This window comes from Acipenser ruthenus, chromosome 34 (genome assembly GCF_902713425.1).
Source record: "Acipenser ruthenus chromosome 34, fAciRut3.2 maternal haplotype, whole genome shotgun sequence".
NCBI lineage: Eukaryota > Metazoa > Chordata > Actinopteri > Acipenseriformes > Acipenseridae > Acipenser > Acipenser ruthenus.
This window is the reverse complement of record NC_081222.1, coordinates 5,345,503-5,360,962: the sequence shown is the minus strand read 5'-3', so window position 1 is coordinate 5,360,962 and position 15,460 is coordinate 5,345,503. Positions and strand designations below refer to the sequence as shown.

The window sequence follows — 15,460 nt, the reverse complement described above, 5'->3', positions numbered from 1 at the left end:
GATTGCAAAGGGAAGTAAGCATGATGTGTCTTTCATCTGCTGCAGTAAGTTTCCTTGGCCGACCACTGCGTCTACGGTCCTCAATGTTGCCCGTTTCTTTGTGCTTCTTCAAAAGAGCTTGGACAGCACATCTGGAAACCCCTGTCTGCCTTGAAATTTCTGCCTGGGAGAGACCTTGCTGATGCAGTATAACTACCTTGTGTCTTGTTGCTGTGCTCAGTCTTGCCATGGTGTATGACTTTTGACAGTAAACTGTCTTTAGCAACCTCACCTTGTTAGCTGAGTTTGATTGTTCCTCACCCAGTTTTATTCCTCCTACACAGCTGTTTCTGTTTCAGTTAATGATTGTGTTTCAACCTACATATTGAATTGATGATCATTAGCACCTGTTTGGTATAATTGTTTAATCATACACCTGACTATATGCCTACAAAATCCCTGACTTTGTGCAGGTGTACCTAAAAGAATTGATGCTGTTTTGAAGGCAAAGGGTGGTCACACCAAATATGGATTTGATTTACATTTTTCTTCTGTTCACTCACTTTGCATTTAGTTAATTGATAAATATAATCTATTAACATGTCTATTTTTGAAAGCATTCTTACTTTACAGCACTTTTTCACAACTTTTGCACAGTACTGTATAATTTACATTAACATGTAGATCGGATATATTCGACAGTATTATGCTAGATAAGGGAATGTGGATATCGCTGTAATATATATTAGCAGCAAATAAATAATTTCAAATGAATTGTATGATTGTACATTTCTGATTGTGTATTTCTGTTTGTGTAACAAACGTTAAACTAGCAAAATGTGTTTCGTATTAATGTTATCTTGCATTTTTGGAGGTGTTTTTGTTTTGGGAAGCACTACAGTATGGACAGCAGGTAGTAAGGGTACAGCTATACTAATATTAAAATGTATAAAATACGACTTGCCCTGCTAATAATATTATGGATGCAGCATGTCATTATATTACTGAAACATTTTAATTTTGATTAAAGATTGACGACATTTTGACGTGTAAAATCATTTAATATATAAATAAATCTCCGTGATCACACAAACTACATCAGACTGATACTGATGTTATAGAAGCATAAAAAGACAGAGGTTTAAAACAGTTTACCATAAAAACAGTCGTCGATTGCACATTTTAACACACTTTAAAGTTCATACGAAAAGACAGTGGCACGAACAGAAACTCCAAGGACTGCCTGTGGGGTGTTTCTGTGTGAATGGGGTTTAGTGTCTCTGTGTGAGTGGGGTTTAGTGTCTCTGTGTGAATGGGGTTTTAGTGTCTCTGTGTGAATGGGGTTTTAGTGTCTCTGTGTGAATGGGGTTTTAGTGTCTCTGTGTGAATGGGGTTTTAGTGTCTCTGTGTGAATGGGGTTTTAGTGTCTCTGTGTGAATGGGGTTTTAGTGTCTGTGTGAATGGGGTTTAGTGTCTCTGTGTGAGTGGGGTTTAGTGTCTCTGTGTGAATGGGGTTTTAGTGTCTCTGTGTGAATGGGGTTTTAGTGTCTCTGTGTGAATGGGGTTTAGTGTCTCTGTGTGAATGGGGTTTTAGTGTCTGTGTGAATGGGGTTTAGTGTCTCTGTGTGAATGGGGTTTAGTGTCTCTGTGTGAATGGGGTTTTAGTGTCTCTGTGTGAGTGGGGTTTTAGTGTCTCTGTGTGAATGGGGTTTAGTGTCTCTGTGTGAATGGGGTTTTAGTGTCTCTGTGTGAATGGGGTTTTAGTGTCTCTGTGTGAATGGGGTTTAGTGTCTCTGTGTGAATGGGGTTTAGTGTCTCTGTGTGAGTGGGGTTTAGTGTCTCTGTGTGAATGGGGTTTTAGTGTCTCTGTGTGAATGGGGTTTAGTGTCTCTGTGTGAATGGGGTTTAGTGTCTCTGTGTGAATGAGGGTTTAGTGTCTCTGTGTGAGTGGGGTTTAGTGTCTCTGTGTGAGTGGGGTTTAGTGACTCTGTGTGAATGGGGTTTAGTGTCTCTGTGTGAATGGGGTTTTAGTGTCTCTGTGTGAATGGGGTTTAGTGTCTCTGTGTGAATGGGGTTTTAGTGTCTCTGTGTGAATGGGGTTTTAGTGTCTCTGTGTGAATGGGGTTTAGTGTCTCTGTGTGAATGGGGTTTAGTGTCTCTGTGTGAGTGGGGTTTAGTGTCTCTGTGTGAATGGGGTTTTAGTGTCTCTGTGTGAATGGGGTTTAGTGTCTCTGTGTGAATGGGGTTTTAGTGTCTCTGTGTGAATGGGGTTTAGTGTCTCTGTGTGAATGGGGGTTTAGTGTCTCTGTGTGAGTGGGGGTTTAGTGTCTCTGTGTGAATGGGGTTTTAGTGTCTCTGTGTGAGTGGGGTTTTAGTGTCTCTGTGTGAATGGGGTTTAGTGTCTCTGTGTGAATGGGGTTTTAGTGTCTCTGTGTGAGTGGGGTTTTAGTGTCTCTGTGTGAATGGGGTTTAGTGTCTCTGTGTGAATGAGGTTTTAGTGTCTCTGTGTGAATGGGGTTTTAGTGTCTCTGTGTGAATGGGGTTTAGTGTCTCTGTGTGAATGGTGTTTTAGTGTCTCTGTGTGAATGAGGTTTTAGTGTCTCTGTGTGAATGGGGGTTTAGTGTCTCTGTGTGAATGGGGGTTTAGTGTCTCTGTGTGAATGGGGTTTAGTGTCTCTGTGTGAATGGGGTTTTAGTGACTCTGTGTGAATGAGGTTTTAGTGTCTCTGTGTGAATGAGGTTTTAGTGTCTCTGTGTGAATGGGGTTTTAGTGTCTCTGTGTGAATTGGGTTTTAGTGTCTCTGTGTGAATGGGGTTTTAGTGTCTCTGTGTGAATGGGGGTTTAGTGTCTCTGTGTGAATGGGGTTTTAGTGTCTCTGTGTGAATGAGGTTTTAGTGTCTCTGTGTGAATGGGGTTTAGTGTCTCTGTGTGAATGGGGTTTTAGTGTCTCTGTGTGAATGGGGTTTTAGTGACTCTGTGTGAATGGGGTTTTAGTGACTGTGAATGGGGGTTTAGTGTTTCTGTGTGAATGGGGGTTTAGTGTCTCTGTGTGAGTGGGGTTTTAGTGTCTCTGTGTGAGTGGGGTTTAGTGTCTCTGTGTGAATGGGGGTTTAGTGTCTCTGTGTGAGTGGGGTTTTAGTGTCTCTGTGTGAATGGGGTTTTAGTGTCTCTGTGTGAATGGGGTTTAGTGTCTCTGTGTGAATGGGGTTTAGTGTCTCTGTGTGAGTGGGGTTTTAGTTTCTCTGTGTGAATGGGGGTTTAGTGTCTCTGTGTGAGTGGGGTTTTAGTGTCTCTGTGTGAATGAGGTTTTAGTGACTCTGTGTGAATGGGGTTTTAGTGACTCTGTGTGAATGGGGTTTTAGTGACTCTGTGTGAATGGGGTTTTAGTGACTCTGTGTGAATGGGGTATTAGTGTCTGTGTGTGCAGAGAAATGTGATGATCAACTATACTAAGTGGACCAGTAACTGGGGTGGCAGAGTTTTATAGCTCTGGGTGGAACATATCATAAGGTGACCGCTGGGTGAAGCACAATGACCTGTACTTAACCTGTGGTATATATCATAAGGTGACCGCTGGGTGAAGCATGATGAGCTGTTTGATGGAAATTGTTTTATGGCCAATTTCATAAGAATAGATAAAAGGTAACAGTTAAGGGGCTGTGACAGAGAGCAAATGAATCAGAGTCAACAATCCTGACCTGTGAGGGCACGGTATAACAGGAACAGTGTGCCCCGGACTGGATAGTTTGATAGTTCATTCCAGGGTCAGTCGGAAGTCGGCCATCCAAAAAGGGGAAGATAACGAAATGGTGAGTGTTTCTATTTGTTTTGTTAATCACTCCATTTGTATTTAGTAGACGGCTAACAACTGGGAGCTTTCGCTGTTCCAGCCAGCATTAAAAACCCAGATTCCAAATACTGCACTAGTCACAAAATGTATTCACCATCAGCACTGGAGCACCGCGAGAAAGGACGCAGAGCCGTGCCTGTATTCTTGTGTTATTATTTCAGGACTGAAACCCTGTTTTGCTTACCTGTGCAACTACACATTGCTTTGTAGTTCCCAGCATTATTATTTAACTTTGCCAAACCATGAAAACAATTAAAGAACTGTTGGGACCGTGAACACTGTTTGTTGTTGTTTGAGCACTGCATCACCTGCGCACTACAAGGTTAGTATATGGTCAGCCAGTCAGGGTAGTTATGAGACACGCTGAGCTCCTATCCACCACCTGAAGGAGTCATATACCGATGCCTGGTTAACTTTCAATTATGAGTCATTTGAGTCTTACTCATACTTTATTAATAATCATTGATAATGACAACAGAATTAATGTTGTAATTGTAAGAGATTGAGTCTCATAACACGTGTCTCAGTGTGTGTATGTCAGTGTCTCTGCGTCTGTGTGTCAGTGTCTCTGTGTCTGTGTGTCTGTCTCTGCATGTCTGTCTGTGTGTCAGTGTGTGCCTCAGTGTCTGTGTCTCAGTGAGTCAGTGTCTGTGTCTCAGTGTCAGTGAGTCAGTGTCTAAATGTCTGTGTCTCAGTGTCAGTGTCTCTGTGTCTCAGTGTCAGTGAGTCAGTGTCTCTGTGTCTCTCTCAGTATATGTGTCTTAGTGTCTCTGTGTCCATAGGCGGCGAGTTATATGGGCCTGTGGTGCCCGTGCTCCACCAATATTGAGGTACCTCGTTACAAAGGATATTGCTGCTCTAAAAAGAGTGCAAAGAAGAGCAACCAGAATTATCCCGGGTTTAAAAGGCATGTCGTATGCAGACAGGCTAAAAGAATTGAATCTATTCAGTCTTGAACAAGGAAGACTACGCGGCGATCTGATTCAAACATTCAAAATCCTAAAAGGTATAGACAATGTTGACCCAGGGGACCTTTTTGACCTGAAAAAAGAAACAAGGACCAGGGGTCACAAATGGGAGACTAGATAAAGGGGCATTCAGAACAGAAAATAGGAGGCACTTATTTACACAGAATTGTGGGAGTCTGGAACCAACTCCCCAGTAACGTTGTTGAAACTGACACCCTGGGATCCTTCAAGAAGCTGCTTGATGAGATTCTGGGATCAATAAGCTACTAACAACCAAACGAGCAAGATGGGCTGAATGGTCTCCTCTCGTTTGTAAACTTTCTTGTGTTCTTATGTGTCTGTGTCTCAGTGTCTCCGTGTCTGTCTCAGTGTCTGTGTCAGTCTCAGTATCTGTGTCTGTGTCTCAGTGTCTTTGCGTCTCAGTGTCTGTGTCCCTGCTCACCTTGCGCCTGCATCCTGGTGCGGATCAGTGCGAGGGGGTAGCTTGCGAGCTGTCCGCAGGTACTGGAGGTCGTTCCACAGGCTAACAGAACCAGGATCCCTGGGTCAGGAGAGTTGTGGCTGTAGTTCTGAAGCCAGGCATTCTTTAGGGTCTGAGAGAGAGAGAGAGAGAGAGAGAGAGAGAGAGAGAGAGAGAGAGAGAGAGAGAGAGAGAGAGAGAGAGTGAGAGTGAGAGTGAGAGTGAGAGTGAGAGAGAGAGAAAGAGAGAGAGAGAGAGAGAGGTGTTAGTCCAATGGATGACTTGGGCCCTGCAGGGCCAACTATTTTAAAAAGCTTTTACTCAGTCTTTAAGTACTGCTTTCAAAAAAAATAGTAGAATGTCTCACAAAGGTTGAACCAAACAGCTAAATTAAATATTGTTTCAAGTCCTCTTAAAACACTCTGCAGTGTTTTGTTTCTTAGCATCAACATGATTTTTTTTCCTTCCAAAAAATTCCTTTAAAAAATAGAAATCGCTTTTAAAATATTGCCCATATGTCGCACTGAGCTCCCCAAGTGAGTGCTGTATCCCATTAATGTGAGTGCTGTATCCCATTGAAGTGAGTGCAGTATCCCACTGAAGTGAGTGCTGTATCCCATTGAAGTGAGTGCTGTATCCCACTGTAGTGCAGTATCCCACTGAAGTGAGTGCAGTATCCCATTGAAGAACATAAGAAAGTTTACAAATGAGAGGAGGCCATTCAGCCCATCTTGCTCGTTTGGTTGTTAGTAGCTTATTGATCCCAGAATCTCATCAAGCAGCTTCTTGAAGGATCCCAGGGTGTCAGCTTCAACAACATTACTGGGGAGTTGGTTCCAGACCCTCACAATTCTCTGTGTAAAAAAGTGCCTCCTATTTTCTGTTCTGAATGCCCCTTTATCTAATCTCCATTTGTGACCCCTGGTCCTTGTTTATTTTTTCAGGTCAAAGAAGTCCCCTGGGTTGACATTGTCTATACCTTTTAGGATTTTGAATGTTTGAATCAGATCGCCGCGTAGTCTTCTTTGTTCAAGACTGAATAGATTCAATTCTTTTAGCCTGTCTGCATACGACATGCCTTTTAAACCCGGGATAATTCTGGTTGCTCTTCTTTGCACTCTTTCTAGAGCAGCAATATCCTTTTTGTAACGAGGTGACCAGAACTAAACACAATATTCTAGGTGAGGTCTTACTAATGCATTGAAGGTTCTCAATAGGTTTGATGAGACCACCAGGGGCTACTCTTTGGTAGAAGACAGTACAAATAAGCAAAGAGCAAATAAACTGTTCAAGCATACACAACTGGAGCTGTGTTGTGTACAGTCTGTATAACCCTCGCTCTCTTTCCTTTTAAATGTATTTGCTGCTATGCAGTCAGCTTACTTAATTTTAGCAAACCAAACTTATTTTATGTTACCAGTCTTACTCTTTGCATGTATTTTTTTGTACAATTCTATACGGTCTCCCTGTAGGGGTTTTGGGGCGCACCTCATACACGGCCAGGTCGATGCCTGCGTAGGGGATGATGCCCAGCATGTTGGGGACATACCCCTTATAGAACGCCCGCACCCCCTCTTTGCGCAGGATCTGTCGAGCACAGTCCCACATGCCAGAGTACTGGCCAGTCTTACGCAGGGTCAGACGTGTCTTCAACACCTGGGAGAGGACAGGGAAAACAGCAATTATTAACAGCCATTATAGCAATAACTAACAATTATTACCGATGACTAACAATGATTAACAATAAATAAGATGCTTACCATTTACAGCATTTATATGCACTAGAAATTCGTCCTTTTGTAATTGACAGACAAGACAAAGTTATCTCTCTATCCTCCATGGGGTAGATGATAGACAGATAGACAGACACAAGGCTGGCTGCCTCTCTCTTACCTCCATGGGGTAGATGATGGTCTGTGCTGTGGCCCCTGCCAGGGACCCCGCAACAAAGCGCTCCTGCACCCGCAGCGTCCCCTCGTTGCCTCTGATCGCTCTCTTGATCTGCACAGAGAAACATGCAGAGACACAGAGAGCTCAGAATAGCACAGGGACACAATACAACACAACACACCACAACACAACACAACACAACACACTCCTGCCCTGCCCTGCCCTGTAGCACAGGAGCATCTTACAGTGTGTTCGTTTAAGATTATTTATACAGATCCTAAAAAAGCCTCTGTAAACTCAATGACAAACATTTTGACTTTAAAAGTCTTTCCTCAATGTGCTCAACAACTTTCTTTTATAACCCTGTATAACATCACTCTGTTTCACTCATTGGGTTAATTCAGGGTCTGTGAACCCCCGGGAGCTGCAGCTCTGTCGAGGGCCACTCACCTGCTCGTAGGCCATGAACTTGATGGCGGACTCGGGTGCGATTTTGAGAACGTTGATTCCGTTCCCCCGCCACAGCGAGCGTAAGCCCCCCTCCGCAACCATCCCCCGCAGACCCCTCAGCACATGCAGGCTGCGATCCCTCGAACCGTGAACCTGGAGAGGAGGGGGAGCAGTGTAAACGAGTCACTACAGGAGTCAGAAGAAATTCTAATTCAAATAGTCTTCATGGCATGACAAGTCATACAAGCATTGCAAGAGTTATGGTAGCAAATGTACAGAAATATTAGACATTATATACACAGTGCCGTGAAAAAGTATTTGCCCCGTCTGATTTTCTGCATTTTTGCATATTTTTGACACTGAATGTTATCAGATCTTCAACCAAAACCTAATATTAGATAAATGGGACCCTGAGTGAACAAATAACACAAAAATTTGATACAAGAAAGTTATGCAACGCCCCAGTGAGAAAAAGTAATCGCCCCCTTAGACTCAGTAACTGGTTACTCCACCTTTAGCAGCAATAACTGCAACCAAACACTTCCTGTAGTTATTGATTAGTCTCTCACAGCGGCGTGGAGGAATTTTGGCCCAATGCAAAACTGCTTCAACTTAGTGACATTTGTGGGTTTTTGAGCATGAACTGCTCGTTTCAGGTCCTGCCACAACATCTCAACATCTTTAGGTCTGGACTTTGACTAGGCCATTCCAAAACTTTAAATTTCTTGTTATTCAACCATTCTGATGTAGACTTGCTTGTGTGATTGGGATCATTGTCTTGCTGCATGACCCAGCTGCGCTTCAGCTTCAGCTCACGGACGGATGGCCTGACATTCTCCTGTAGAATTCTCTGATACAGAGCAGAATTCATGGTTCCTTCAATGATGGCAAGACGTCCAGGTCCTGATGCAGCAAAGCATCCCCAAACCATGATACTACCACCACCATGCTTGACCGATGATATGAGGTTCTTACTGTGGAATGCAGTGTTTGGTTTTCACCAGAAATAACGGGGCCCATGTCGGCCAAAAAGTTCCTGACAAAAACTTTTGACTCATCTGTCCATAGAACATTGTTCCAGAACTCTTGAGGATCATCCAGGTGCTTTTTGGCAAACTTGAGACGAGCATTCATGTTTTTCTTAGTGAGCAATGGTTTCCGCCTTGCTACTCTGCCATGAATACCATTTTTGCCCAGTGTCTTTCTGATGGTGGAGTCATGAACACAGACCTTAGCCGAGGCGAGAGAGGCCTGCAGATCTCTGGATGTTGTTCTAGGGTTCTTTGTGACTTCCTGGACAATTTTACACCTTGCTCTTGGAGAGATTTTGGCAGGACGGCCACTCCTGGGAAGATTCATTACTGTCCCAAACTTTCTCCATTTAGACAATATGGCTCTGACTGTGGTTCGGTGGAGCCCCAGAGCCTTAGAAATGGCTTTGTAACCTTTTCCAGACTGATAGGCAACAACAACTTTTTTCCGGAGGTCTTCAGGAATTTATTTTGTTCGTGGCATGATGTGCCTCTAGAACCTGTGTGCTGACAACTTCACTCTGATGGTAAGGGCCAAAGTTAGTCAGATTTATATTGGACAGGGCTGGCCCATATCAGGCCTGGTTGTTAACCAAAGTACTCAAACAGCTGACCCTAATTATCCCTTTAATTGGGTTTAGTTAACTAGGGGGGTGTGGCGGAGTGTCCCACCCCTATATATATTTGGCACTGTTTTGTTATTATTTGTATTATTGTTTGCAGCGTGGATAAAAGCGCTGCGTATTTGTTATTATTTTTAGATTTTAAAAACCTTGTGAGGATGCGTGACTGATCAGCTACTGATTATTTAATTAGCTGACAGTCACGCATCTTTACTAAACTCGTGCAGACTGTGGCCGAGGGGTAATAAGATAATTAACAGCTAGTTAACCCCTCGGACAGAATATAAAAGCCTCCAGCTGTCCGCGCTAAAGCGGAGAGTGTACAGAGGAAAGTACGGGAGAGCGAGCAAGGAGAGCGAAAAAACAACTGTCAAAAACAATTGCTATATTTAAATATACATCTTTCTGTTTATTTGTTTGGCCAATGCGCCTTTTTGTTTTGTAGTGTTTCGTTTTGTTTAAATCTTATGTTTTGTTATTACTTAATAAAAACACTGAGCGCCGTAGCGCTGCAGTTTAATCCGCCATTCATTGTTTGGTTTCTGTTACTTCCTGGTCCGTGATATCACCCCACACGCCACTCAACAGCACTCGGCCACATGTGGTGTAAGAAGTTGGATAAACAACGCCTCCTGGAGCTGGACCAGGAACAGCAAAGGGCATTTTTTTTTCTTCAAAAAAGTGTTTTTTGTGTTTGAAAAAATAAATAAACACATAAATAAATAAATAAATAAATAAATAAATAAATAAATAAATAAATAAATAAATGAAATAATGGAAGGCTGGAGCTGGAGAAACGGCTGCGGGGAACTGGAGGACCTCCTCTGTGGTCTGGAGGACCAAGGCTGGTGCCTTGCTTGCGGGGGGTATGGGCACATGGTAGTGATCTGCCCCTTCCAGGACGAGGAGGAGGAACCAGCCCAGGAGAGAAAGACAGGGAGAAGGAGCAGGAGGAGAAGGGGGAGAGGTAAGCTGCAGCAGCAACAGCAACCGCAGCAACAGCAGGAGGAGGTCGGGGATGGTGGCTGGGAGGTTTATATTACGAACCTTGTGGCAGAGTTATGCCCTGGCTGTGGGGCATATGGGCACACGTTGGCCATATGCCCCACGCAATACGAAGAGGGGGAGCGCGAGCATCAAGAGCCCAGAAGGGGGGAGCGCAAGCATCCAGCGTCCAGAAGGGGGGAGCACATGCATCCAGCGCCCAGAAGGGGGGAGTGCGAGCATCCAGAAGGGGGGAGCACATGCATCCAGCGCCCGGGGGGGGGGGGGGGGCACAGGTCCAGAACCTAGGCCTCCAGCAGCAGAGGAAGAATACCTGCTGCCTCTGCCTCCGCCACATCCACTGCTTCCACCAACAGGAGCAGAGCAGCGGGAGCTGCCTCTGCCTCCGCCACCTCCACCAGCAGAGGATGAATACCTACTGGTTCCGTTTCAAGCGCCGTGGGAGGACAGCTTACCGCCCCCACCTCCACCAGCAGAGGGTGAATACCTGCTGGTTCCGTCTCAAGTGCCGTGGGAGGACTGCTTACCACTCCCACCTCCACCAGCAGAGGGTGAATACTTGCTGGTTCCGTCTCAAGCGCCGTGGGAAGACAGCTTACCGCCCCCACCTCCACCAGCAGAGAGTGAATACCTGCTGGTTCCGTCTCAAGTGCAGTGGGAGGACTGCTTACCACTCCCACCTCCACCAGCAGAGGGTGAATACCTGCTGGTTCCGTCTAAACCGCCGTGGGAGAAGAGCTTGTTACTCCCAGCTTCACCAGCAGAGGGTGAATGCCTGCTGGTTCCGCCTCAGCCTCCGTGGGAGGACTGCTTGCCCCTCCCACCTCCACCAGCAGAGGGTGAATACCTGCTGATTCCGTCTCAAGCGCCATGGGAGGACATCTTATCACTCCCACCTCAACCATCAGAGGGTGAATACCTGCTGGTTCCACCACCACCGCCATGGAAAGGACTGCTCTTGCCCTGCCTCGCACCGGCCAAGGATGCCTGCCTCGCACCGCCTAAGGATGCCTGACATGCATCGCCTGGTGTTGCCTGCTGCTCCGCATCGCCTGGGGCTGCCTACTGCTCCGCATCGCCTGGGGTTGCCTGTTGCTCCGCATCGCCTGTGGAGCCATCAGTTACAGGGTACGAGGGAGAAGTGGAGCTCCCGCTGCCGACTCCATGGCCAGGGGCTCCCCTCCCGAGGGTCCGCTGCTGCTGCCATCGCCTCCCGAGGGTCCGCTGCTGCTGCCGTCGCCTCCCGAGGGTCCGCTGCTGCTGCCGTCGCCTCGCTTGGGGTCGTCGAGGGTTCTGCTTCGCCTGGGGTCGTCGAGGGCTCTGCTTCACCTGGGGTCACTACCAGTCCTGCCATGTGGCCGGAAATAATGTGGCTGGAGCCCCATGAAGTGGAGCTGCCGACCACGAAGAAGGTGGGGGAGGTCAGGAGACCAGCTTCCCCAGCCGCACTTTCGCAGCAGGAGAAATTGTGGTCAGAGCCCCAAAATCTCCTTGGCCGGAGGAGCCAGCCTGTGCGCGGTCTACCGGGACGCTACAGCTGTTTGGGTAGGAGGAGGACATCCCGCCATGGCCGCCACCTTTGGCCCGTTGCTGCCCCTATTCCTGGGCTGGGACTTTGGGGACTAAGAGGGGAGGTGGCCGAAAAGGCCATGCGTGCTGCGCACAAGGGGGGGCATGTGTGGCGGAGTGTCCCGCCCCTATATATATATTTGGCACTGTTTTGTTATTGTTTGTATTATTGTTTTTTTTTTCGTATTTGTTTTTGTTTTTAAATTTTATGCATCCTTACTAAACTCGTACAGACTGTGGCCGAGGGGTAATAAGATAATTAACAGCTGTAGAATATAAAAGCCTCCAGCTGTCCGCGCTAAATAGGAGAGTGTACAGAGGAGAGTACGGGAGAGCGAGCAAGGAGAGCAAAAAAACAACTGTCAAAAACAATTGCTATATTTAAATATACGTCTTTCTGTTTATTTGTTTGGCCAATGTGCCTTTTTGTTTTGTAGTGTTTCGTTTTGTTTAAATCTTTTGTTTTGCTATAACTTAATAAAAACACTGAGCGCCGTAGCACGGCAGTTTCATCTGCCATTCATTGTTTGGTTTCTGTTACTTCCTGGTTCGTGACGTCACCTCACACGCCACTCAACTGCACTCAGCCACAGGGGGGCAATAACTTTTTCACACCTGAAGATTGCATGTTTGATTACCTTGCACACCAAACAAATGAAAGAAGCACCAAACTTTGGTGTCATTTTCCTCTCAGACTCCCTCTATATACTACTAAAACCCACAAAAAAATCTGACCAAATACAATGTGAAAAAATGCAGAAAATCAGACAGGGGGCAAATACTGTGTGTGTGTATATATATATATATATATATATATATATATATATATATATATATATATATATATATATTAGTGACTTTGCCACTTTCTGGGATCTTGACTGCTGTCTTCTAGTGTAAATGAGATTGGATAATGTTTTGTTGGGCAGTTTTTTGTTGTGCACAGTTTCCTAGTAACTGAAAACATTGTATTCTGGGAAATGTAGTTGTTAGTGGAAGTTTTAGGGGAGGCAGACAAACTGTGCAGCAAAATTGCTATTTTTACATTTTTTAACGTGTAAAAACGGCAGGTACGCCTCTTATCTGGACCGTTGCATGCGAGTACACACTTATGAAGATGAAATTTTGCAAATCAAAGGTACACAAACAGTGTGTAACGTGCGTACGGCTGCGGTGCGAATGACCGAATCTATCAGGTGAGATACATAATTCAACAATGGAAATTTATCAGGCTAATAAGTTTGTTTCTGTCAACCCAGTCATATACAATTACTCTATGTCAATAGATGATTACCATATACTTCTGCCCTTCTCTGCACAACAAAAAATATTAAAACTAGTTCTAATTTTCAAGTTTCAAACTTGCACCTAGCAGTGTCTTACTGTAGTTGTTGTAATATTGTTTTGGTTGTTGTTAAGGAGATATCACATTCATTTTTAGCTGTCGAAATCCACCCAAGGAGGACAACGCAGCTCTCGGGCAACTTACAGGCAAGCCCGCAGGCGCCTGGCCAGACTACAGGGATTGCTGGTGCGCGGTGAGCCAAGGACACCCTGGCCGACTTAACCCTCCCTCCCCCCGGGCGACGCTCGGCCAATTGTGCGCTGCCCCCTGGGAGCTCCCGTCCACGGCCGGCTGTGGAATAGCAAGGACTCGAACCGGCGAAGTCCAGCCTATAGAGCGCATCCTGCACTCCACGCAGAGCGCCTTTACCAGATGCGCCACTTGGGAGCCCCATAATTATATTATAATTATGTTATATGACTATAGTAATTGCTATTTACACATATTGTGCACTCAGCCGTGGTGTTCGTTAAGTCCCTCAGCGGCCTTGTGTTCACTCTCAGGCTGCTAGCTTCGTTGAAGTTGAAAATAAAAATATATTTTTTATTATGAAAATTATAAATAATTACAGTAATCAAGTGTTTACTGTTTTGTGTGAGTGTAACAGGGAGAGACCTGGACTGGCCGTCTGACGCATGCACGATGCTGCAGGAAGAGGGCGGCAGTCCCGTGGGGTCTGCCTGCCAGTCATGGCGGTGACACGGAGAGGTGGGAAAGAGGGTGTGTGTGCTTTTCCCCTCTCTGAGTGGCTGGGAGGCGGACTTTAATGGGATTGTTAACCTATAAAGTAACACTCTGTTGTTTCCTCAGATCTGCCCCTTTAAACTGGAACAGCGAGCAAGGCGGTCTCGTGTTGACTACCGAAAGACGGGAGGATAACAAACGCCCGGAAAGAAAAATCAAAGAAAATAATTTTAAAGAAAGAAAGGGAAAAGTGGGGGATCGTTGGGCAGCCCCAGTGTTGTTGTGCAGTGAGTTGGAGACAGAAGAGTGTAGGACGGAGTCCCGGGTCGTACGGGTAGCGGCGACTGGGGAGATTCACGCTGCGAAGTGCAGCACATTTATTTTGTAGTTTTTCCTTACTGTGTTTTATTTTCCCTGTTTCTTTTTGCCTTTTCGTTTTTTATAATTTGTGAGCACCTGCGAGTGCCGGACTGTACCTGAGTACCCTTCCGTGGTATTCTCCGTTGGTTCTGGATACCATAGCTGGTAGCCAGACCACGGACCACAAGCGCCCTCTACGGGCTCAAAGAAATCAGTGCACCAGAGAACAAAAGAAAAATAATAAAACCGAGCACCTGTGTGGTGTTATCAAATACCATTTCTGTCTCCCGTGTCAGTGAATACCCGCACCCTCCCACAGTGAGAAAAAATAGTTTTTCGGTGTGTATTTTTCTGTTTCTTTTCACAGAAATTTTAGTGCACCTGTTGGGCCGAGACGAGCACTTCGGGTTAAAACTGCTTGCAGTTTTCTCCCTCAGTGTCTCGTTGCCACATTAGTTCTGCTTGCAGTTTTCTCCCTCAGTGGCCCTGTCCACACTATGCCTTTAAACCGTATTAGTTGCATTTAAGCCGGCTTAAAAGTGCTAAATACGGTTTGCGTCCACACTACGCAGCATTTAATACCGTAATCGAGAACCGGACTCGAGACCACCTCAGGAGGCAGTCTCGAGTCTGGTTCTAATTAGATCCCATCAGGTAGTGCGGTTTTATCAGAAGTGTGGACGCTCTAATACCCAACTACACTTTGGCGAAATACTCAGAGCAGGCGCCTGAAGGACTTGCTACCAGTGTACACGCCGCACTAGGTATTCATTTTTCTGCTTCAAAAAATCTGTCAGGACATCTCTGTTAAACTAGTGGGGAAAATAACAAAAACACAGCGTTAAATTAGGCGACAGCAAAAATGAAATGCGAGTTAAAAGTAGGATCGGGGAGGAACAAATTACGAAATTTGTCAGCTCTGTTTGAAATAAAATTAAGAGGACCAGAATTAGGCTCGGGCAAGATATGAAGGTAAAAACAAAGATTGTTTTGTAATTAACAGCTCTTTCTGAGTTTAATTATAAAATAGAATCAGCTCAATTTGTTTAAAGGGATGTCACCTGATTAAAAATAAAACCTGAAAACTTCAAACCCTACTTGTGTGCGTGTTTGCATTTACTTTTTCCACAATACTTGTTATATTTCATTTATGCAATATGGACCTCTGTTAATATGGGGCATTAGGAGGCTGTGTGGTCCAGTGGTTAAAGAAAAGGGCTTGTAACCAGGAGGTCCCCGGTTCCC

At 45.3% G+C, this 15,460-nt stretch overlaps 1 protein-coding gene across 5 annotated transcripts in view; it reads right to left on the bottom strand.

Annotated features, from left to right (window-relative positions):
* Positions 1–15,460, bottom strand: part of LOC117965550 (mitochondrial adenyl nucleotide antiporter SLC25A23-like) — a 102,111-nt gene that overhangs the window by 18,256 nt on the left and 68,395 nt on the right. For all 5 annotated transcript variants that reach the window (XM_059007234.1, XM_059007233.1, XM_059007237.1 and 2 more), the window contains 4 exons: positions 7,599–7,751; positions 7,152–7,259; positions 6,747–6,914; positions 5,241–5,391 (listed from right to left, as the gene is read on the bottom strand). In XM_059007234.1, the coding sequence (XP_058863217.1) occupies positions 5,241–5,391; positions 6,747–6,914; positions 7,152–7,259; positions 7,599–7,751 (580 nt within the window). The remainder of the gene's footprint in view (positions 1–5,240; positions 5,392–6,746; positions 6,915–7,151; positions 7,260–7,598; positions 7,752–15,460) is intronic.